General features: G+C 38.6%; 1 protein-coding gene across 4 annotated transcripts in view; it reads right to left on the reverse strand.

Moving 5' to 3' along the window:
* Positions 1–24,677, reverse strand: part of MAP3K15 (mitogen-activated protein kinase kinase kinase 15) — a 94,149-nt gene that overhangs the window by 33,926 nt on the left and 35,546 nt on the right. For all 4 annotated transcript variants that reach the window (XM_063342691.1, XM_063342692.1, XM_063342693.1 and 1 more), the window contains 6 exons: positions 19,094–19,287; positions 16,427–16,595; positions 15,035–15,141; positions 2,828–2,998; positions 1,610–1,722; positions 491–650 (listed from right to left, as the gene is read on the reverse strand). In XM_063342691.1, coding sequence (XP_063198761.1) covers positions 491–650; positions 1,610–1,722; positions 2,828–2,998; positions 15,035–15,141; positions 16,427–16,595; positions 19,094–19,287 — 914 coding nt within the window. The remainder of the gene's footprint in view (positions 1–490; positions 651–1,609; positions 1,723–2,827; positions 2,999–15,034; positions 15,142–16,426; positions 16,596–19,093; positions 19,288–24,677) is intronic.

Below are 24,677 nucleotides of genomic sequence, written 5' to 3' on the forward strand. Positions count from 1 at the left end.
TGATTGTGTTGATTTTTACGGATTTCTGGAAAGAATAGCAAGTTTAGTCTAAACCTTAAGTCATAAGCTTAATGGATGTTCATGAACAATATCTTATTGCAAAAGGGTATAGTTACATGAGTAGTTACATGGTGATTAGACAGGATATTATGAGCTAGGAGATGGTAGGGAAGGGAAGCAGCAGCTAGCTAAACTCTGAAAAGAATGGTTTCATAATCTCTTCACAATTGTTTCACAAGGAATCATCACTAATTTACAAATTCTTCCTTATAAAAGATATGCTTCAATGGGACATAAACCCAATGATGGGTAACTTAATTTCTTACCTTCCCCCTTCCTTCCCAAAATAAAAGAATGGTGTATAAAGTCAGAGTTACAAACAATCTAAGATGGAAAAATCCAGTTAAGTTATCCAAGTGACTATGAGATTTTTAAAATTTGTGTATTTCCCCATAGTTGGGTACTTGAGCTACAGTCTTCTATCACATACCACACTGGAGGTTTCAGCTTAAAAAGTTTCTCTGCTGCTTGTACTGCTTTACCAACATCATTAGCCAGCATGCTCACACTGAAGAACTGTCCCACATCCCAGTAATTGTTCATTTTTTCCAGGCTTCCTTTTCTTCCCAATAAACTGTTTAACCGTACACCTGAAAAAAATCAATTAAACCCCATATTTTTCTGTCAACAAAACACTAATAAGTGGTTTTTACTGTTAAGTCTATCAGTAGCAAAAGACTAGTAAGACTTGATTAAGCAACAGTGATAAAAATAAAGTGGAGCAAGTTTTCCCCAGAAAAAATACATGTCCAACACAGAGGCTGGGTCTGCAAATACCATCCCCAATACAGTTCAGACATTCAGAACCCCTACCACACACAGCACTGAAAAATCTCTTGTGCTATCTGTCTGGGCTATCTGCCTCCTGATTCTCAGTGTAAGCTGCTCATCTCTGCCCTCAAAATCTGTGTCTACTGCAAGAGATCAATGGCTGGAGGCTTACTCAAGTCCACGCCAGAGTAAGGTCAGGGGAATGATTCAAAGCCACCTTTGCATTCTTCCCATTTAAGGTTCAAGTATGTGTTTCAGACAGGATCTGATTCCAAGTACAGTTTTCAACTATTATCCTTCTAGGAAGAACAGTATATCTGCTTCTATCTTATAATTTCTTTATAGACATATAGTGGTGGGTTTTAGTTAGCACCTACATGGAAGATGTGAATCTAGGTAGAAAATTAGTTACTGTTCTGGTAGATCCTTCCAGGTGGAAGGAAATTTCTGAGTTCCATTCCTGTGGAACTCTCAGTTCAGGGATAATCTCTGTGGTGCAGTAAAGGCAGTTTATGGATGGTGCTGAAGTTGCTCCTTCCTTGTTCCTCTCCCATCTCTGGGACTCTTTAGATGGGCCAAGTTACTAGAAAGCTGCTCCAAGGCAGCAAGGAGAAAAATGGTCCTGCAAGATCCCAGTGGTTTAGACTGCCATTCAGGAGCTGCCACTAAAAAGCCCGAACTGCCTTTTGTCTATGCTACCCCTTACTATAAGCATTTTGGTTTCTTCATAGAGAGAGAGTCAGAAAACTTGTCTGTGGCACTGTGTATGGATATTTACCTATTTTTCTCAGTTCCATTGAGCTTTCAAACTGTTGTCCTGCAACAAGTAGCAAAACTGCAAGGTTAATTCCAGAATACAGAGTTGACTGGAGTTCAAATCCTTTGCGATACCTGCAGAGAAGAGTCAAGAGCTCACATCTCACTGTATAGAAGAACTGAAATACTACAAAGCTTTGGTGGGTATTTCAAGCTATTAATTTACTATAAAGACTATATGGCTAGTTGGTACCAATGGCACTCTTTGCAAAGAGCACTTGAAAGAAAATAGCTTTTTGTCTTATGGTGAGAAAGAAAAACGTCTGCTTAGTTTTATGTCCTGCCACCTTGTGTAGTTTTGTGAAAATAAAACAAACTGGTTACTGCAAAACTCTTAAATGCAATAGAACCTAATTTTATTATATTATTCATATGAGACAAGCAATGAAAATATTAGTCTTCAGTGCAAGTTGTAAAATCAGCTTCAAAGCCCTTTGTTTTGATGCTTCACGTTTGTTAAAGGTAACCGGGACACAGCTGGCAAAGGCTGAATGCATGCCACTAGCTGGTGCAGGATGAAGAGATCCATCTGAAGCTCGTAAGTGCATTACTACCCGTTCATGTTGCACTAACCATGTTGAGGTGATTTGGGGGGAAAAAAAGAGAGAGAGAGAGGGGAATATTTCACAATTACAGTGCAAACCCACATTGCTAACATTATTGTACTCAGCAGTAGCTGATATGATTATACAAATGTACTTATGTGAACACTATGTCAGTTAGAGCCTGTGTGCACATACATGCCTTACTGTCTTAAGAAAATTCATAATGCAGTTTATCAATATTTTTTCTTATGTACAGTAAATCATTGCATTTCCTCAGGATCCAGTACGGAAATCATCCTCGCACAGAGGACCTACCTAAGTCCCATGATCTCACTTGCACTTTGTTTCAATCTTGAAGCAGACTAATTGTATATTTTCTCTACAAAGACGTAGGTGAATCATCGTCCCCCCCAATAAACTAAGTGTATCATTCTATATTCATGATAGTCCATAAAGAGAAATAAGGAAACACATATCCAAAGATCTGGTGCTCACTAAACCAATTACTCAAACAGGACCCTGAAAAAAGAGGTAAGTAGAACAACTGATCTTCTAATTCTTACAGCCCCGCTTTTCCCCAGAAATAAAAGTCTTAAAATGTTTTTAAATAGATATTTTGGGATTTTCATTATTACCATTCAATGGCATGATCTCGACTATTGGTATCTTTACAGTCAGAATCAAGAAACATATCCTTGTAGATCCTCCCACATAAGCAAAACATATCTGGAGCAGGGTGATCACACGTCTGCAGAACTTGAAGCATAACTTGTAGTGCCTTCTCTCTGTCACCTGCATTATTTCTTCTGAAATCAAATACAGAGAATAAAATAAATGAGTTCAGATCTGGAAGCAACTGCAAGATGGTGGAATAAGATTATCTGCCATCTATCCCACAACCCACCCATCATTACGATAGACAGACTTGACTGACATATGATTGTTGGCTGATTGATAAAACCCAACTGTATTCTCCTATCAGGAGACTCTACTTCTAGCTCACGTAAGAACTGATTTAAGACCAGAACTCCTCTATGAAAAAAATCTGCCATCTGACTTGTTTCTTCCCTGTATAAGCAGACAGACTCTGCACATCCTGCAATGAGAAACAAGTGCTTCCTTAGTGTTCATTCCTGACAACACCAAACAAAACTCGCCACATTCAGCATTAGAGACGACAGCTCATTCAGCTGTGCTAAAGACCTGTAATCTTGAATCCAGAGGATTCAGGGCCAACACCAGGCAATACTAAGCAAGTATAGGAGAAGCCAGGTCAATCCCATTTCAGCCAAAAGAATGATGGAGCTCAATATGGGGCCTCTGAACTACAAGAATTAGATTACAGAAAAATTTGGAAAATAAACAGCTGTCATAAAGCTTCTTTTGACAAATATTTAACGATCATATCAGTACAAAATCAGTGATTAAGAAACACTTCAGTTCCTCATTATTATTAAACACATCAGATTCTTTGCCTCCCTTTACTGTGTTGGTTTTGTAAGTTTAGAATTCACTATTTACTGCAAAAAGTCACTTAGAACAAAAAAAAATGTCTATTTGCAAAAGTAATGCAAACACAGCTTAAGAGTTTAATAGCCTCTTCAAGACATTTTTTAATCACCGAAGAGATTTAAAATATTTACCAACTCCTTTTCAGAACTGTTTACCATTTTTTGATCCCTACCTAGATATCAAGGAACAGGCTTACAAGTACTATGATTACTTTGTCAGCAATACCAGTAGCAGATAACGGTTTCTGGTAAATTTATTATTTGCATGCTCTGAAAGGATTAATATTTACTTTAAAGCGGCTCAGTTCCTTAGGTAACCAGCTGATGCAATAAGACCAATAACAACACATCTGTGGCGAAACTCAGGCTTCTGTGCATGTTAGGTGATGGAAAACACCTAATAAGATTAAATGGATTTGTAGCTAGTTGTGCAGGCTTCATCCCGCCTTTGATGTCACTGGCAGGGTATAAGTTTTCACAGCAAGTACTTGAAATATCTTTTAAAGCATTTTTTCTTCAGATTGTTTGTTGTTCTGAAATTAATACTGGTCTTCTCTAATGAGCACACAAAGAGAAAGTATCTTCTTTCAGTTTTACAAGAAATAAACTGAAGTTAAAAAGCATGGGGGTAAAACCATTGCATGGGTCAGCATGCTGTAACCCAACCTCTTCCAAATTAATCAGTTTCTCTCAGTAACAGTACCCAAGTTTCACTGTTGTTAATATGAACACAGAGACAGTTGAGTAAACAGAGCTTGGAACAAAATTAGGCCCTAAAAAGTAAGTCCAACAGGTCCCAGGTCATGTGTAACATGGTCAGAGAAGTCAGCATGTGTTCAAGCTTTTGCTGAAAACACAAGAAACGCACAACTAGTACCCCACCCGCACTTTTGCATGGAAAAAGAAAATTAAAAGATCACTGCTTCACAGACAAAACAAACTTTGACTCAACTCTGCCTTGTATGAAATCAGGTTAAATACTAATGATAATATTAAGGGTGTTATGTACTGATTGAAAAAGCATACTTTTAAAGAAAAAATACAATGCATAAAGCAAGACCCTGCTTAAAATAGGACATTGTGCAGATTAACACTTCTGTACATCAAAGGGTGAACCTGTACACACCAAATACAATACTAGGAGCATTTCAAAGGACCATGCCCTGAATAAAGCATACTAGAGGACTCAAAATAAAATTAAAGGCTTCTACTCTTGTAAAATAAGGAAAATGATAATTAAAAATATATTAAAATAACAAAATTTTGCACATGACAAGTATACACTAATCTAACAGGATATTATTAAACAAAAGTCAGTTTAGACACCTTTATATTAAACTTAATTTTTCACAGGAGCAGAATTTGATGCCCATTGGACAATACAAACCCAACATACTAATTGAAATAATCTACAAATTTGGGAACAGTTATTGCCTTCTAAGGCAATCCCAAAAAGAGAGGGCTAGCCAAGAAAAAAAAAACCAACAGAAAAATCACATAATTTAGGCTACAAGCAACTTCTCTAAGTCAATATGAAAATATACTGTTGGATAACATGCAAAATCTGTTATGCTGGACCGCAACAATATTTTCATTTCCTATTTCGCACCTCACACTTTGTCAGATCTGCATGTCTGACAGATTGCAATTTGTTTCAAGGTATCTTGGAACAGGTCCATGGTGCTATCAGTACAGTAAAAGAGATTACCTTAAACCCTCAAGGCTGTAGCACTGACTTCTATTTTTCTTACCCAATATCAAATATATTAGCTTCCTCACTCTCCCTAACCCCCATTTAAAGCCACAGTAGCGTGAAACACACAAATTGGAAGGGTTGGAAGGGACCTCTGGAGGTCATCTAATAGAACCTCCTGCTCAGAGCTTGACCATCTCCCAATACTAGACCATGGCAGCCTTAACTTTGTCTGAAAAGCTGAATATTTTAAACCTGAAGGAGATGCGACAGCCTCTCTGAAGAGGGAAAGCTGAAGTAGTTTGTTACAATGTACAGCCATGCGAAGGAAGGCAAAAAATATTCTCTTTATGGTGCAATGTTCTCTTTATGGTTCTCTTTGTGTTCTCAAACTGGTGCATCAGGTGAGACTGATTCTGCAAAGCAAATTCCATTAATATGAAGTTTTATAAGCCAGACCAGCATACCAATAGGCTGCTGCAGAAAGGACCCTATCTCAAACAGCTCTGCATACACATACTGTGAAAATGTGAATCACTCTTCATGAACCATAAAATCATAGAATGTGTTGGGTTGGAAGGGACCTTTAAAGGTCAGCTAGTCCAACCCCCCTGCAGTAAGCAGGGACGTCTTCAACTAGATCAGGCTGCTCAGAACCTCATCCAGCCTGGCCTTGAATGCCTCCAGGGATGGGGCCTCCACCACCTCTCTGGGCAACCTGTTCCAGTGTCTCACCACCCTCACTGTAAAGAACTTCTTCCTAATGTCTAATCTAAACCTACCCTGCTCTAGTTTAAAACCATTGCGCCTCGTCCTATCACTACGTGCCTTTGCAAACAGCCCCTCCCCAGCTTTCTTATCAGCCACCTTCAGGTACTGGAAGGACGCTATAAGGTCTCCCCGGAGCCTCCTTTTCTCCAGGCTGAACAACCCCAGCTCTCACAGCCTGTCTTCATAGGAGAGGTGCTCCAGCCCTCTGATCATCTTTGTGGCCCTCCTCTGAACCCGCTCCAACATGTCCATGTCCTTCTTGTGCTGAGGGTTGCAGAGCTGGACACAGTACTCCAGGTCGGGTCTCACCAGAGCAGAGTAGAGGGGCAGAATCCCCTCCCTCGACCTGCTGGCCATGGCTCTTTTGATGCAGCCCAGGATGCGACTGGCCTTCTGGGCTGCAAGTGCACATTGTTGGCTCATGTCCAGCTTTTCATCCACCAGTACCCCCAAGTCCTCTTCCACAGGGCTATACTCTCTATCACGTCATCCCCCAGCCTGTATTGATAACAAGGATTGTATGGTTTGTCTGGGTTTGAGGGGAGCAGTTTTTAAAATCACTAATCACAATCTGAAAATTCTTTCAAAATACAGTTTAACCTTTACAAAACCTATTTTAATGGTAAACGAGTTAGAAAAAAGAATACTACTACAATTTATTCAGAAACTATATTAAAGCAAAGCACATACCATGTGAGAGCTGGTAATAATTCTAACTTTGTTCACTGGTTTCTTTGTTAGCACATTTTAGTGCTTACAAACCTTGCCTTGCTAAAAGTTGTACAGCAACCAAACAGAGAAAATCGGGCTAAGTTATATGAACACAGTAACTGGGAAAGCTACTGCCAGTGAGGAAGGAGATCTTCAAGTTACTTCTAAATACTAGAGGATTTATGAAAATATCCTAGTGCTTAATGAAAATCTCCCAACAAGCAAAATGCTAGTAATTACAAGGAAATGGACAGAAAGTAAAAATTAAAAACATCATGATGCCTTTTTACAAATACCCAGCACACAAACCTTCAGTACTCTGTAGAGTTTTAGGCTGTAGTTGAAAAAGGAACTAAACCATTAGGATTAGGGGGAAAAAAATATCAAAGAAGGGAGAGAACAATCGATGGTATGGAATGGTTTCTATATGAAGGAAGCTTGAATAAATTGTTGGTTTTTTTTCAGGCAGAAATGACTAAACAGTTATTTTTTTTCTCCAAAAAAAAGTTGTCCTGCAGGTCGCCTTTATAGCCTCTAATTTCTTCCTCTAAATTACTCTCAAGTGTTCTGTTGCCAGTTTAGTTTTGCCTGATAGTCTGCATCCTCCAGATACTACTCACTGCTTCTCTTGCCAATTTGCTAATGTTGCCATGTGATTTATCTGTCTGCTTACTCTACCACACTTCTTCAATTGCAGAAGCAGTCTTCTCACTTCCTTGTCTACACAAGCCTCTCTTACCTGTCCCCCTACCCTGCCACACTAACCACTCCTCCTTTACCTGTCTGAATCACTCCGTAGGGCTACAAACTTGATGAAAACAGTTTAGCACATAATAAAACTAAATTTTTTAAGCATGGGGATATAAAAGCACATACCGGACAAGCAGAACTCAGTTACAATCAAGTATGGTGCAACTTCAGTTTTCTGTCCCATATTCTACTTTGGTGGGACCCTCCACCCCATCCTGCTGTCATATTTTGTCTTAACTGACAAGCTAACAGGAGAGATATTCAACTCAAAAACTTTCCTCTGAAGCCAAGGGACAAGTAAAATGAAGCAATATTGCTTCTTCCAAAAAAGCAGGATATATTTAAAAACTTTCTACCACTAAGTTATGAAAGGGCTTTTCCATCTCTCCCTGCCCCGTCCCCATGTCTCCCTCTCTCCCTCTCCCTCTCCGAAAGAAGCCGCTGTTCCATAACTTGGCAACTTCAATCACCAGAATTGTGGCTTGGATTTAGAAAGCCAGAGTTACTCTATGCTGCTGAGACATGTTTGCTTGTTTCCACAGGGGAACAAATACACCACCAAGCAGGAAGTCCGAAAGGATGCACTCATGCTCTCTCCCTGTGTTATATGGACAGCATCCTCCTTAGCTATTGATAATTAAGGGATCTGAGGCGTTCTCAGACTGAAAAATTCATAAACTGCTAATGGCACCAGAAACATGCCCTTCGCACATCAGTCCTGTCCCCATCCACCACCCCCACAATTCTCTAGGCCTCTCCCCCTCCGAAGTGCAAAAATAATTTGTTCAGGTTTGCTTCAATTTATTCAAGATTTCTCTGTATTTGTACTAATGGAGGGAGGTTACAAAAACAGCCATCAATCATCTTTTGCAGAAAGCAGAATCTCTTTACAAATCGATCATCCTTTTCCCTTCCCAAATTTACTTGTCAAACACAACACAAAAATTACTGTTGTGCTCTCAGGAAGTCCCTGAGACACAAGTACGCAGAAGCCCTGGAAGTCTTTAGGGAGATTCATCACTATACATTTTCTTGTCTCCATACTCTTCCCCAGGCATCTACTATTGACCATTGTCCAAGATATGAACCTAGGCTGGAAAGAACTATGCCCTGAACCAGTATGGTCATCCTTATGCTGTTTCTCTTCCCTAGCTCTCAAACAATATTCCCAAATCATATTCATATTACAGCCTCTCATTTGGAATAACACTGCCTTACAGCAAAAAACAAATTATCTTTTTTTTCATTCTTTTTGAGTTCATGGCTTCACACTTCTTTCTTCCCCCTCAAATCCATTCTCTTCTCCGAGTCCTCCTCCCCACTGCAGTCATTATAAGCAGTCCTAGTTTTAAATATGCCTAAGCCAAAAATTCTTCCTGCTTCACAGGTTGTTTTTACCAGCTTTAAAGCACTGGCATGGTTAAGGAGCCAGAACTACACTCAGTGAACCAAGCCTTTGTCCAAAGTTAACAGGAACAGCATGGATTTCACTGGGACAAGAATTAGCTCGCTGTGTAAATAAGAGCTGATATAATCTTTTTTTTTTCACCTTTTTGTTCACATCTTCCCCTGTATGGCTTGTTTCCATCTGTCTAGCTGGAGAAGACTATAGAAAACCATGTGCCAGTAAAAAGTAATTTGCTCAAGGGAATCCACCTTTGGTTTCCTTTATATTTCATGTTGACTTATTGATTTGATCTTCTCTTATTATTTCAAGGCCTCTATAAGCAAACAGATTTCTTGAAGAGCAATACATAGGGGAATAAATCAAACTGTAACAAAAAATTCTGAAAACGTTTCCCATAGAATAGTACATTCAAAGAGAGTAACATGTTTTTTCCACTCTACTCCTGTATGAATCTTGTTTATCTTCTAATTTCAGCCTTGAAGCAGCTATCAATAGTTTACTGCACATACTACAATAAAAAAAAAAACCATGATCTCACTGTCACATTACAGAAGAAATGTTAGTGAGACAACTTAATCCGTTAGTATAAATATAACCATTCATAAAATAAATGGTCTTCACATAAGACACTGTGTTCATTTATTATCATGTAAAATACCTTTGCTTACAGTAATGATACGTAATTAATGATAAAATACGTGTTTTGAATTTCCTTGCATAAAAATAGGACACTGTTAGTTAAGTATGCCTTAATGACTCCATAGCAGATGATCTAAACTGCTAACTCTACAGAAATCTACAGCGAAAAAGATTTCAAAAAATTCTTAATTATTGGGTAATACAACTGCTAATTTGAATTGGAGTTATTACACTTGCACTCTCACTTAAAACAAGAAACAAATTTGTGACTTAAGACACATTTCACCAAGGATGCAATTTGATAGTAGAACCTTCAATATTTGAAACAGTGAATGACAAAAACAAGACCCTAAACTGGGCTTTAAGACTGTTGAGACTGGAACTAAATTTGCAAGTCTCCAGTTAGATATGACAATGAAAAAAACAGCTTCTCCACCACCCCATCCCTGCCCTGATATACTTCAGGTGCTTCACGCAAGCCACTCATATAAAATGAGGAACCCCATGATGTGCTTTTTACTAAATCTGAGTAATCACAGAATAGAACGTTTTAAATAACCCAGTGTTTTTCAATGGGAATAATTTCCTATGGCTACTATTATTCACAATTACTAGTGATTTTCTACTTGCACCCTGTTACACCCTTCACTTGCTAATTGCCTTTTTTTATTATTGTATTGGAATACCTTGCTTGTTAAAACACAACATGCTGAGCTAAATCACAGTGACTGCAGCTGCCCTCATCTTTAATATAAGTGAAGATAGAACCGCCTTGGAAAAAGACTGAAGTCTTCACAGCTCTGGCCTCATGCCAGAGCTGGGTTTGGTTATAAAATCTAGTCTGTTTTGAGCAGAATTTGGCATACCCTTTAGCCTCTCTGCAAGCTTCCAGAACTTGGTAACTCGTGTCCTGGTAAATAAGGCCAATTGGAAAATACTCAAGCATAAGTGTACTGTGAATCATCAAAAACTTTTCTAGGCAGCCCTAAATTAGTGAACTAGATCCTAAGCAAGTAGCCAGCTGACAAGCACACTTAGCATTTGACTTAACTATAAGTAGCTGTACTATGTCTATCTGCGATATATATACTACAGCAACAGGAAATAAAACAATAAAGAACAAACTAGCATCTGTTTTTATGACTCTCTTAACCTGATTACAAACAAGTAAAATTCACAGAAATTGACTGCAAAGCTTTCCTGTCCCATTGGCTTTGATCACGATTTGTACTGCTTGTGTGACTTGCTCAATGTTTTTAGATAATTTGAGGCAATAGAAAACACAGAATAGGAAATGGTTCATTTTATTCTAAAATAATTAAGATAAGATATTCTATAAACTTTTTGTTTAAAAATGCAATATCACAGTTATTGCTTTCTACAAAAGACTTGGTAGAAAACAACAGTAGTTTTTTCAAAAAAACCTTTAAGATCATCTTTCACTGTACTTTCTTTCACAATTACTTATTGGAGGGGTAACTGGGCGTATTCACATATACAGATGCTGTAAGAGATCAAATCCCAGGGTGAAAGCATCCACAAAAAAAGGATCATTGGCCAGCTCCTATGCATGTGAATCTAGAAATTCATCAATAAAAGCACTTGGCAGACCTCAGCTATAAGAGGAGTACATGAAAGAGCTCATCCAACGAGAGCCAGGTCCTAAGGCTAGTAATATTAACTTAAGTTAGTCCCATGAGCTACAGCTGTATCTCACACAGGAAAGCAGAGTGGACAAAAGTAACAAACATAGTGACACACAAACCATGGCACAACATGGAACACTTTTTAAAACTGCAAAAGCCTCAAAATTTCAGAAAAAAACAACCAGAAATTCGGGTCATCATTACAACATAAATTCAGACCCCATATGTGTACTTGCCAATGTAAAACTAAACTGTGTGACCAAGGGGGTTTTTTTGTGTGGTTTTGGGCTTGTTCATTTGGGGTTTTTTGTTTAAAGGAAACATGACTACTGCTCATCTCATACAAGAGCTGGTTTTACTGCGAGGTTCTGCCATAGACTTGCATTCGCTACTGGTGTTGAGGCCCCTGCTTTGGAAGTTGGGATGCAGGCAGAGTAGAGGCTAGGAGCTTCAGGAGAAAGGACAGCCACACAACTGAGTCAGCTGGAGGCCATCCTGCATGATTATCTTCTAGCTTTAAGCAGGTCCCTTCACCCAAAGACTTGCCACGCAAATGTGTAGTCCTCATTTTATAGGAGCGCTAGCTTGGGAGCCCGAAGGCTAATTAATAAAGGTGCATTTACATTTATTGCTGAAGACAATGGGAATTTTAAATATGTTGCATCCTGCTTTGTACTTCCAAAGAGAAATCACACTGTAGACACATCAAGCTAAGAACCTTTAATAAGTGGACCTCATGTATCTGTGTGTTAGTTCCACATCTGTAAATGTAAGTAAACACCATTGCCCTATTTCTCCACGACGTGGTGATAAATTACCCAGGTATTGTAACAATAAACATGAAAGGACCCATAAGGAACAAACGATACTTCATGTGTAGGATGGAGGGCTATGCCATACAATAAACGTGTATTTATTTGTCATACTGCACTCTTACGTATTTAACAAGCAGCTCGACACCAAGTATTGGGATACCGACCAGCTAACCTCCAGCTATTCTAGTGCACCACACAAGGCAAAGCTCTTGAGGAAAAAATTCAGACAGCTTTCAATTAGACACACATTTAAAACAGAGGGAATAAAATGGCAACCTTAATTCATAAATTTTGTAGCTTTCAAGGATCTGGAACTATGAGAACAACCTTTCATGGCAGGTCCCATACCTCATCTTCACCTTACACAGTGCTTGCCTCCCAGGCAAGGTATACCCATGGACTGAAGCAAACAGCCACCAATCTCTGAAACACCCATCCCTCAATTACACAGCATCTTACTTCATACCAAAGCTGTGAATACAAATATTGAAAACACTCATGCTGTACATTTGGGCTGAACTTATACCTAAAGATATGTTCCATCCTATACCTAAATTAAAATACAATCATCTGACCTAAATCTCTTCTGGGAGGCAACAACAAACAATGTCTTAAACCAGCCCACGTCTGTATAAAAGAGAGCACTCTGCTCTGCTTGTGTGTGGACTCAAATTTAACTAGCTAAAAACACAGATGGAGGAATGGCCTTTTACTTCCTAGGACTTCTAAACATGCAGCTCAGACTTGGAAACAAGCACAAGCCTGTCATCGAAAACATCCATTATTAGCCTTTGTTATTAGATATAAGACATACAAATCTAAGATGTTCTCGATGGACTGCTCTGAAATGGAAACCAGGGAAGAAGTTAGTGATCTAGGAGAGGTGCTGTGCTTAAAAACCTCCTATGTGAATCAAGGTAGCAGGAAATGTCTGCCTCCCCTACATGAAGTCATAGCTAAGTACTTTAATACATTTCTGCACAGCACTCTGCAGGCAGGCCCAGGCTTGTTTTACTCATGATCCAAGCCAGGCCAGACCCAGGCTGGCTCTGAACCAGAAGACACGCAGCTAGACTGGAACAGTACTGAATCTAAAGTAAAACATCCCTGTCCTTTCCCTTAGCACAACTTGTTAACTTGGATCCAGAACTGCACACAACTGTGGTTCAGATTGGTCTTCTGTGCACCTGATGTACCAGCAAAGACCCAAGGCCCCCAGAAGCAATTCTCTACCATTTGCCCGTCACATCGCTAGCTCTATGCAGCACTAGAATAACATTGACTACAAAATGCTAACTGAAATTAGTTGCCAAGAGAACTCAGTTACAGAGTCAGAGAGGAAAAATTAACTACTTTCTCTGTTGATTATGATCACGGCTCTGGCACACTTTCATAATGAAATTCAGCAAACATTAACTTCTGCAGGGTCAGATATTCTTACAGCTGCTAATTCTGTTTTGCTTATGATGTATTTTGTTCCTGGTAGGCTCAATCAGTTGTACTGTGCAACATTAATACTGTTATGTATGCTGTAATTAATAGAGTATTAAGTGAAAACATTGTTCTGTATTTTTATGAATAGATTCTGATAGAACTCGTTAAAAAGAATTTGGTTTTAAAACAGAAAAAATAAGTGACTAAAAAGTCCTATGGAAGTAAGATGCTAAAAGCAACACTTCAGGGGTCATTTTGAACTCAGTGGACTTGTTCTAAAAATGTTCGATTCTTAACTTTTGACTTTTGTCCATCATTTTGTTTCAAGAAGGCAAAAACATCTGTAGAAGCTTACTGATGGAAAACTGGTCATTTATTTCTGAGAAATCTTTTCCATAGAAATGTTTAAATTGTTCCCAGAAGAACACAAGGAGAGTGATGCTGATTCAGGCTAGTGATTGATTTAATGAAACCTGTTGATGGAAAAGCAACTTCATGAGCAATTTATTTTGTCTTATCTCACCAGGGTGCTATTGGCGTTGCCAAACCAGAGTGATAAAAAATAAACAAAACAAACAAAAAAACCCCCACAGTGATATCCAATATTTTTCCAAGCAATGATTTTGCGTTTACTCCTAAGTCTAATGAAACTGTCAAATGGCACCAGACTTATTACTACTTTCCATAAAATGCCACAGGAACTGTTTTTCTAGATCTAACATTAAGCTCTTAATCCCTTTGAAATATGCCATCCTGATGCTGCCCAGTGATAATTTTTAGTTAGATAGCAGGTCACAATTTTTAATAGCATGTAGATTGCACCTAACCAGTTACTTTTTTTTTATTTTTACATGTTATTTCATTTGTATAAGATCTATTTTCTACAATACAATCTTAATATAAATTCTTTAGAAATGAAGCAACTATTATACATAGAAATCTGTAGCTAACTAGAAAATTTCAATAAGATTTCTGTGCTTCCTAATCTAGCAATGTGACTGTAGGTCCAGATCACCTTTCGGCCTTTCAAGGACAGTATCATGAACGTGTATTCATGGATCAAGCAGTGCTTGTTACCTATTACTTTAATAACTCACCCATAACTCTATTATGCTAAACTTTTCAAGATGTTCAGAATAATCAGTGACTCAGAACAAACAATCTCAGCCTAACCAAGAACCCACTGGTATCACTGAAGTCTTTCACAATTACTCTGGTGGCCTTTGGAACAGATACACTCTCATCATGTTGTTAACAAAATGCTACTTGTTGGAAAACAATGATTTCAAAAGTTATAAGCTGTTCTGGTATACAGAAAATATGGGACCAAGGAAAAATAACCGTGGTGAATATCAAGTGTGTGCAGAAAGGGAAAAGAATTTTATATGATCTGCACTATAAATTTATATGTAAGCCCACATGGAACAGCAATAAAATGAAACAATCTCAAGCAACCATTCTTACCGATTCAATGCAAAAGCATAATGAAATTTAATATTGTGCTGATCAGCCAGATCACAGGTAGGAAGCATTTCTAGTGTTTCTACCAGCTTCACCATAGCATCATAGTCCTGGTATGAAATAAGAAAAAAAAAAAAAAGGAAATAAAAGGAACTGAAAGCAGAGGAAAGCTAAACTTAAACATATCATGATTGCTAGACAGTATCTCAGGTAACTGTTCCTAGAAGAGTCAGTGAAACAGCCACAAACTCTGTGTAAGGAATTAAAGAGGGATTTTGTCTATCCATGGCAGTACTTGGCTCTTACCTCAATGCTGCTGCCCAATTACTAAATCCCTCTGTCCAGTTTGATCAATTACACTTCCAGCACCAGGAAGGAGAGGTGACAATTCTGGCTCTTTCAGGCCTTATTAAGGACTTCTGATGAATGACACTTCATCAGGTCATCACAGACTTCAGCACAGTTCATTCTACGGTATGTGTCAGACGGGTGTGCATTCATTTTTGTTTCACAGGGATAACCCACATATACATAACTGAAGAGGCCAGTTTACTGACATCACACATGGCTTCACATTACTTAATTTGTTTGTTCAAAACATATTTCAGGATTATTACATTTCTCAACAGAGAAGATCTTTCAAAATAATTCAAATGATCACCAGAGGTGATCAAAATGAAGATGGATAAAGTGCTGCAGGGAAATATGCATCTCAGAATGGAAAGCTGCGTCATACAGGATGATGTGGTCACCCACTGCTCTCACAACCCATTTATACTTATGAAATAACCAACATAGCTCCTGATGGAAAAAAAATCCCATAGAATGATTGGAAGTATATTTTAAAAGAGGTGTCAAACACCCAGATGGGTGGTTTGGAAATACAGTATTCAGGCTGTGTTTTAGCAAAAACAGAACTTATTTAAAAAACAAAGTCAAGAAAAAAAGGTGCAGTTATATTTAAAAAACAAATAGAAGTTTCTTTGAAGGATAGCTCTCAACTTGGGCACCTCTGGCCAATACAACAGCCACAACAAATGCATTTTCTTCATTTCTAAATATATTTGACTTTGGGGGCAGAGAAGGAAAGGGAGGGAAGGGAAAAGCAAACAGCTTGTGTCAGGAGGGGATTTTTTCTTCTTTTTAAAGGACATTAAAAATGACCAGAAACAAAGGAGGAGACCTCAGGAACTCACCTAACTGTGTCTCTTGTTCATAGGCAAAATAAATAAGAGTCTAAAGCCCTATAAATTGCCCAACAGTCAAATCAAAGAAACAATGTAACAATTTAGTTTCAGCCTTGAATCAATGTTTAACAAACAATGATATACAGAAGAACAAACAAGAGCCAAAATCCCATGGTAAAATAATCTTCCTTAGTCTTTAGGAACGTACCTGAATATCTCTGTAAGAAAGAAGCAGGTTTATGACAATGTCAGATGTCAGCACTTCAGTATTATCCATACGAAGCTTAATCCTGGCCAGCTCCTTAGCCAGTTCATCTCCTTGATACTTTTCTCTAGCTTTTCTAATATCATTTAGCAGTGTTTCTTTATAATAGGCACTAAAGAAATAGAAGATAGACATACGGGAAGAAGACTGTTAGATATTTCTTATGAAACACAATTATATTTCTAACAAAAAGCATAATTTCTAGTAAAAAGTACCATTTCCTAAGAGTGAGCTGCACATCAAATGTTTCCACATTATGCATATTTCACTTTGCACCACCTCAGACTGTGGGACTATGTATCAATACGTTTATAACCAGGATTATGAGATAATTTTATCAACACAGTAAAACTTGGGCATTCTTTTTCCCCATTACTGACCATGACAGATGTGGTGCTTTGTATCTGTATCCTAAAGGTGGCAGCAACTGGGATAATAAAGTGGCAGAGAGATTAAAGACCACTGTGGTGTAAAGAGGAGGTACATGATTTTATCACAAAAGGATGTAAGAGGCTTTTAAACAGAGAAACTAAAAGAAAAACAAGCCATCAAAGGCTGATTTAGTTGCAGTCTGTTCAATGAATATAATACATAATGTGGGGAGGTTCTATGTAAAATCTCCCAGTAAATGTATCTTATTTACACTAACATCAGTGCACAACGCGACACCATAGTTTTGTAGAATACAAAAATCACATATGCGTTATCAGCGTGAGAGTTTTAAATGACCTGGACAGACTACTTAGACGTAACTTTATCTGGAGCAGCTTATGGAATCTATAGTTTGGAAGTTAGCCGATACCACCTGACATACTCAAGTGCATACAGTGCTTTTGTTTACAAATGAATATTGTAAAGTATTCAACTTTGCTTAGCATAAGCTCTACACATAGCAAAGAAAACTAAGTTCTCTGTCTAATACACATTATATCTTACACATAACATGCAAGACGTTTATAATGCAAAGCAGCAAGGTCATAGTAAGCACTATTGGAAAGCTTTTAACAGTTATTTCACTGTCAGTGGAGGTTAGGCCAAATTCACCATGGCTTTCCAATCTCAGGTTTCTGTCCAGCATTGCCTTCTGTCAGACTAATGATAATTAGTCATCCTTGTGCTAACCTAACCAAAGGGAGATACTGGATAATGTTTTTCAAAAGTATACAAGTTATTTGGGAATGTGAGTCTCACTTTCAAAAATGATACAACACTTAACCTCTACAACCTTATTCAAGCTTTTGTCAGGAATGAAGTATCATCTAGCTACATCTTCCTCTTCACAGCGATCTACCACAACAGTGTCTAATTCTGCAGCTGTACAAAAGCATCTTTTCAGGCACTTCAGCCTGAAAATGGAAGACAGAAAAGAGGCTTTACTGTAGGACCTCACAACACAATTATCAAACCAAAATCACCCACAACCTTGGTGGAAAACGTCAGAGACAAAGTATACAGGTAGCTTTGGACAGTTGGTGCCCAGAGTACCATTTCACAATGACACAAACACTAAGCAGTAGCAAAATTTACTAATACCAGGACCAACTGTGTTACTAGTTTCACAAGCCTGCACTTCTGAGCACAGCTCTCCTGTATGCTGACCAGCTTTACTGAGTTTCTGCTCCTCTTCTTGTCCCTCTCCTCAAAGTGGGCCTGTGTTGTTTGCATGTAGCCTCCCCTCTAGCACTACTTTGGAGAAGCAGGAGGCAGCAGCCTGAGCTTCTTCAGGCCAGCAATATCCCAGTTGCTGCCCAGCAAGGTGCCACAGAATAGTAGATCTGCTATGGATGGAGGTATAAGGGACAAGGTGTGTGTGTGGGCAGGGTCATCTATGTGATCCTATGAGTGGGACCAGGCAGAAAAAGGAGTTTTTTAGGCAAGCTTTTCACTCGGATGGGACAGCAATGGTGAAAGAGAAAGAAATCGAAGGACCCTCAGTGCTTCATGCTACAGACAGTGGGAAAAGGGAGACGTAGAAGCTCAGTCTCTCCCAGTGTTTTCAGAAATACAAACAAAACCAGACTAGCTGCAGAGTACAGGGTGAGCAATCGAGAAAGAGAGATTTCCATTTCCAGGCCCAATCCTCAAAACTCCAATAGTCCCTTGTAGAAGTGGCTTAACAGTATCATGTTTATTAGGTGATATGAGAAGGCTAATATTAAAAAGCAAACAACAAACAAAAAAACAAAACAAACCAAGAAGCTACATTTGATTGCTCATTGCTGCAACATATACACACACTTATTTGTTGACAGAAAAGGACAGTCTTTGGCTTTGAGCTCTGTGAAGAGGCTGTCATATTATCTCCTATTACAACTTTATGCACTACAATTTATGCTTAAGCACTTTACCTTACCCGTGGACTGCCTTTGCTTTACTGGTATTTCAGAAAGTAACTGTAAGTCAGTTTCTAGCATAACATGGTTAGTTAACTGCAACAGCTGCAGAACATCAATGCAGAAAACAGTAAAGTTAGCAGTTTCTTTTAACACTATGTTAAGTGCAGTGAAAAATAAGAAATAAAAAAATAACTACTAGAGATTCTGTATCTTTTTTCATAACATTAAAAAGAGACAACCAAAGGTTCTGAAGGTGTATGTGTTCTAAAATTACCATGATGTAACATGAACATCCTTGAGAAGGCTGATAAACTTGTCCACCAGCGGAACACAAAGTGGCCCCAGGATATTGTCCCAGCTGGGCTGCATATACTCAGAAGCTCTTCGTTGGGCATCACTTTCACAGCAAAAGTAGTCAGCACAAGGTGTGACAATGTATGGAATAAAATAATAATTGCCACTGGAAGCCTAAAAGAAAAACATGCAGACTTTAGAAAACAAATGAAAATGGAAATATGCTTGTGTGTACACAAAATATTTTGCTGTCAGAAAAACCAGCTAGATTAGGGCTGGTGCACTATGAAGCTTTAGCACACTGTTTAACACAAGAATATGATGCAGAGCTCCCCTCAAAGAGAGAGAGAACTACAGAAACACAGGCACTGGAAGGACTTTTGGAGATTTTTAATCTCCATAGGATTAAAGGAGCCTACAAAACACCTGCTGCATGCAGTCATCAAACACCAAACAAACCAACCAACAAAACTTTGATATGTTTTGTAATATATGTAAGAATTTTAACACAAAATTCTAGAATTAAACCAAAAAAATCTTTACCATGCCACATAAAAAGTGTAAGCATGATCAAGGTGCTGAATGGGTAGAGGAAACAGGAAATGCCCTTCAGAGCCCAGAACCAGCAAGTTCAGTCTTCAACTTCTGAGCAAGACCCCCAAAACCAGACAACTGCAAAGTTTTCCACAGCCACTAGAAGCACCAGTATCCTATTTTGAGTATCACAATTCTCTGGTGTTTAAAAGAAAAGTAAACTTTGCATTTCAGAGTAACTAGCTGAAGCATGGGGCAGTATGATACATCTAACACAATCAACAACCACTAAATACCCTTCAACCACCACCTTGGGGATAACAAGGCATCAAATAAAGGCATCAAATAACTACAGCAAAATCATACTTTTCTTTTTTTTTTCATATCATCTAAGCCTGCAGTAAAGCTGTAGCATTTTAAAGTCACCTTGAACAATGGGAGAATGCCAAGACAATGGAAAGAATGGATATGAAGATCGCATGTTTTTATATGCATTAATAAACTAGACAAGAGAAATAAACTTGTCGCAGGAAGTACCAATATAGGGCAGGCAGTTACTAAAAATACAGGTGGAAAAAAACATGTATCAGTGACATCCTGTTGCTGATCTGAGTCTGTAAGGATTCAGAATTTTAAATTACTTCTAACAGATAAAGATCAAGCCACATTCCTTCCTCATAAACCCACAGTACAGTATCTCTGTTGTAACAATATCATTATCTGTTGCAATGTTATCTTAACTTCCTACTAAAAAAGTCAGAAAACTTGCAACCCAAACTACCATTATGTTAAAACAACTTAGTCTCAGGTTCATTCAAATAAACACTGAGCTCAGTGCAACGTAAAAGCTTCTTGTGTATACACTCTATTCTTAAACCTGTAACAGTGAACTAGCTCTTCCTGCAATGGAAAAAAAAAAAAATCCAATTTGAAGTATGATGTATCTCGTGACACAGAGAACTGCAATTATCTACTGAAAAAGCAAAGCAATTTTCAGAAAAAAATTAAATGATACGCATGAAACATTATATTAATCTTATTCAGCCAATATCTTGTCTATTTGACTTAGATTTCTTGCCTCTTTTTGGATAGTGAGATCCATGCAATAAAAGCCACATTTTTATCCATGACAGACATATTTTTCTCTGCTGAAGTCAGGAACCCTGCACATATTTGAGTATGTCATGTTGTCTGAAAAACAACGAGCTCCAATTTTCTAGCCTCTTCTGTTCAATATTTACATATTTATTATATTTACATATAATAAATTATAAAGCCCCATCATACGAGACCATCTAAGGAACATGAAATACACAAGTCCATGGGACCTGATGAAATCCATCCACAGGTCCTGAGCAAACTGACGGATGTAGTTTCTAAGCCGCCTTCCATTATATTTGAGAAGTCGTGGCAGTCTGGTGAAGTTCCCACTGACTGGAAAAGGGGAAACATAACCCCCATTTTCAAAAAGGGGAAAAAAAGGAAGACCCAGAGAACTGCAAGTCTGTCAGTCTCACCTCTGTGCCTGGCAAGATCATGGAGCAGATCCTCCTGGACTCTCTGCTAAGGCACGTGGAAAATAAGGAGGTGATTGGTGACAGCCAACATGGCTTCACCAAGGGCAAGTCATGCCTGACAAATATGGTAACCTTCTATGATGGAGCTACAGTGTTGGTAGATAAGGGGAGAGCAACAGATGTCATCTATCTGGACTTGTGGAAACTGTTTGACACTGTCCTGCATGACATCCTGGTCTCTAAATTGGAGGGACACAGATTTGATGGATGGACCACTCAGTGGATAAAGAACTGGCTGGATGGCTGCACTCAAAGGGTTGTGGTCAACAGCTCAATGTCCAAGGGGAAACCAGTAATGAGTGGCATTCCTTGGGGGTTGGTGTTGGGACCGGTGCTGCTTAACATCTTTGTCGGAGACACGGACAATGGGATTGAGTGCACCCTCAGCAAGTTTGCCAACAACACTAAGCTGTGTGGTGCAGTCGACACTCTGGATGCCATCCAGAGGGACCTTAACAGGCTTGAGAGGTGGGCCCATGACAACTCATGAATTTCAACAAGGCCAAGTGCAAGGTCCTACACCTGGGTTGGGGCAATCCCAAGCACAAATACAGGCTGGGCAGAGAACAGATTGAGAACAGCCCTGAGGAGAAGGCTGATGAGAAGCTTAACATGAGCTGGCAATGTGCGCTTGCAGCCCAGAAAGCCAACCGCATCCTGGGTTGCATTCAAAGAAGCGTGGACAGCAGGTCAATGGAGGTGATTCTCGCCCTCTACTCTGTTCTGGTGAGACCCCACCTGGAGTACTGTGTCCAGCTCTGGAGTCCTCAGCACAAGAAGGACATGGACCTGTTGGAGAGGGTCCGGAGGAGGGTGAGAAAGGCCACAAAAATGATAAGAGGGCTGAAGCATCTGTCCTGTGAAGACAGGCCGGGAGAGTTGGGGCTGTTCAGCCTGGAAAAGAGAAGGCTCTGGGGAGACCTTATAGCAGCCTTCCAGTACCTAAAGGAGGCCTACAGGAAAGATGGGGAGGGACTCTTTATCAGGGCTTGTTGTGATAGGATGAAGGGTAATGGTTTTAAACTGAAAGAGGGTAGATTTTTATTAGATATTAGAAAGAAATTCTTTACTGTGAGGGTGGTGAGGCACTGGAACAGGTTGCCCAGGGAAGTTGTGGATGCCCCATCCCTGGAAGTGTTCCAGGCCAGGCTGGACGAGGCTTTGAGCAGCCTGGTCTAGTGGGAGGTGTCCCTGCCCACGGCAGGGGGGTTGGAACTAGATGACCTTTAAGGTCCCTTCCAACCCAAACCATTCTATGATTCTATGATATAGAGTTTGTGGCCTTTCTAATAGAGTCTTTCTTACCTTCATTATATACAAAAGCAGTTCTGTGCATCTACTTTTCTGGCACTATCAAGGGCTAGAGATGGCTGAAAATATCATCCTTGCTTCTTCAGATTCCCTACTCACGATGCTGGTCTCTGATACCAAAAGCTCATAATCATGAAAATTACTGTTCTATCATACACCAACTATTGCTTTTTTAGATAATGAATAAATGGCACAGGTATGCATGAAGTAACTTAAATAGCAATTCTAGCTGCAAATATATATAATCTATAAATTATGACTCAACTGTAATAGAATTATAACTTCATAGCTTATAAAGACTGTATACTAAGTTGGTTTATTTCACGATTAGTAGTTAAGCTGTTTTTATTGACTTATTTGGAGGAATTTTTAAGTTAAAAAATACAAAAAAACCCAAGCAGACTGAAAAAAAGGAAGCTCTCAACAGGTCATCTTCCAGCAAACAATGTATGCCCAATAAGCTAGCAATGAAACTTTTGTATTCAATCAGAACACATTAAAATCTACCACAAAAAGAGCCAAAAGTTTAGGAACACAAAAACCATACAGAAATAATTGCAACTAAGTTGAGAGAAGGACCCGTTCTTCGGAGGAAAATGGTTAAAGGAATTAAGCATAGGGCCATGCCTTTGTTGAAGGTCTGAAAGAGTTAGGCCCACATAGGCCATTTTTAGGCTCAAGGCAAGCCAGGCCAAATGCCAAATGACAAAGAGCTTTTTTCTTAAAATGCTCCTCTAAACATTTTGCTAATGTTGTTAAAGTAGTCTTTTGACCTTAATAACATAAACAGGTTTTTTTAATTGTATTGCTACAATTATTCCAGTGAAACTGTCACTTTGTGACAGAGATACTACACTAGAATTAAAGGGCTGATTTTTTTTTTTTTTCAAATAATGTTGAGTAAAATCTCTGCGTTTTTATAGAGGGAATTATACCTGCACAGCTAATAGCACAATTATTTTACTTGAGCCATGCATTTCATTTTGCCACTTACTCAAGCATCCAGAGTATTAGGATTGCTTACCCTACCTTACAAAGCAGTTAGAAGGAAAACACACAGGATAACAGAAAATGAACTGCATTGACTCAAAGAAGTCACTAACTTCTGAGTGTTCAGAGAGTTTAATCTACTGTTGTCTTCAGGCTCAGGTTTTCACAACAGTTTTCTGTGACATTACATTCCTATCCACCCTGAAATATAGGTGACTAAGATATTACAAACTTTTAAAAAATACTTTCTCTTCTGAAGTTGAATATATGCAGTATTTTTATGTAAATACTGTGAAGAGAGATTATCACAAACCAAACATTCTAAATGCTCGGTATCTAGCTTGCAAGGAACAAGTACTCCAAGTTTAAAATCACTTTGAAAGAAAGACCCTGCCGAGCACTATTCTTAATGTATCTTTATACATTTTTAAATGCCTAGAAACACAGTAATAAGATGGCATATCTATTCAACAGAAAGCAGATTTAAAGTGATACATACTTTGCCTATCAGATTACCACTGTGGTATTCAGGAGGTACTTGAACCCGAAGAAAAGCTTTGTGGTTGGCAACCTACTCCAAATTGAAATAAAACAACAAAAAGGAAAACACCACCACAAAACAGCATAAGAATCAAAAAGACAGACATGACACATGAATAGAGAAATTATTAGAGAAGGAAACAACAGAAGATTAACACAGATATTCCTAGCAAGTCCATATTACAAGGCCAAGAAACTAGTGTAATACTTTGCCACCCAGAATGTAAAATTTCTCTATCTATATGATTTATTTATCTACGCTTCTCCTCGTGTCATCATTAAGATGCTTTCAAGCCTTACTTTTATGAAGCTATCAGATTCATTACCTGATTAGTTAATTCTAATCCAACCACTACAAATACACCTCCCTTGAGATAGTAATATTTCCATAAAAACTAACTTCCATAAATAAACTTTAAAAGCTTTAGTTTTCATTATATCAGTAGTAACAGTGGTATGTTTCATGATGAGAAACATTAAAAATAATCTTTACTGGGTTATGCATTGCCTTTGCACTATTTTGCCCCCAAAGGAAAAATGATTGCCTGTATTTAAGATGTTCCTACTCCTCTTTCATTCTGTGCCCTTTGCAAACTCTTTTAATACTTTTGC

This window comes from Chroicocephalus ridibundus, chromosome 1 (assembly GCF_963924245.1).
Source record: "Chroicocephalus ridibundus chromosome 1, bChrRid1.1, whole genome shotgun sequence".
In the NCBI taxonomy this organism is placed as follows: Eukaryota; Metazoa; Chordata; class Aves; order Charadriiformes; family Laridae; genus Chroicocephalus; species Chroicocephalus ridibundus.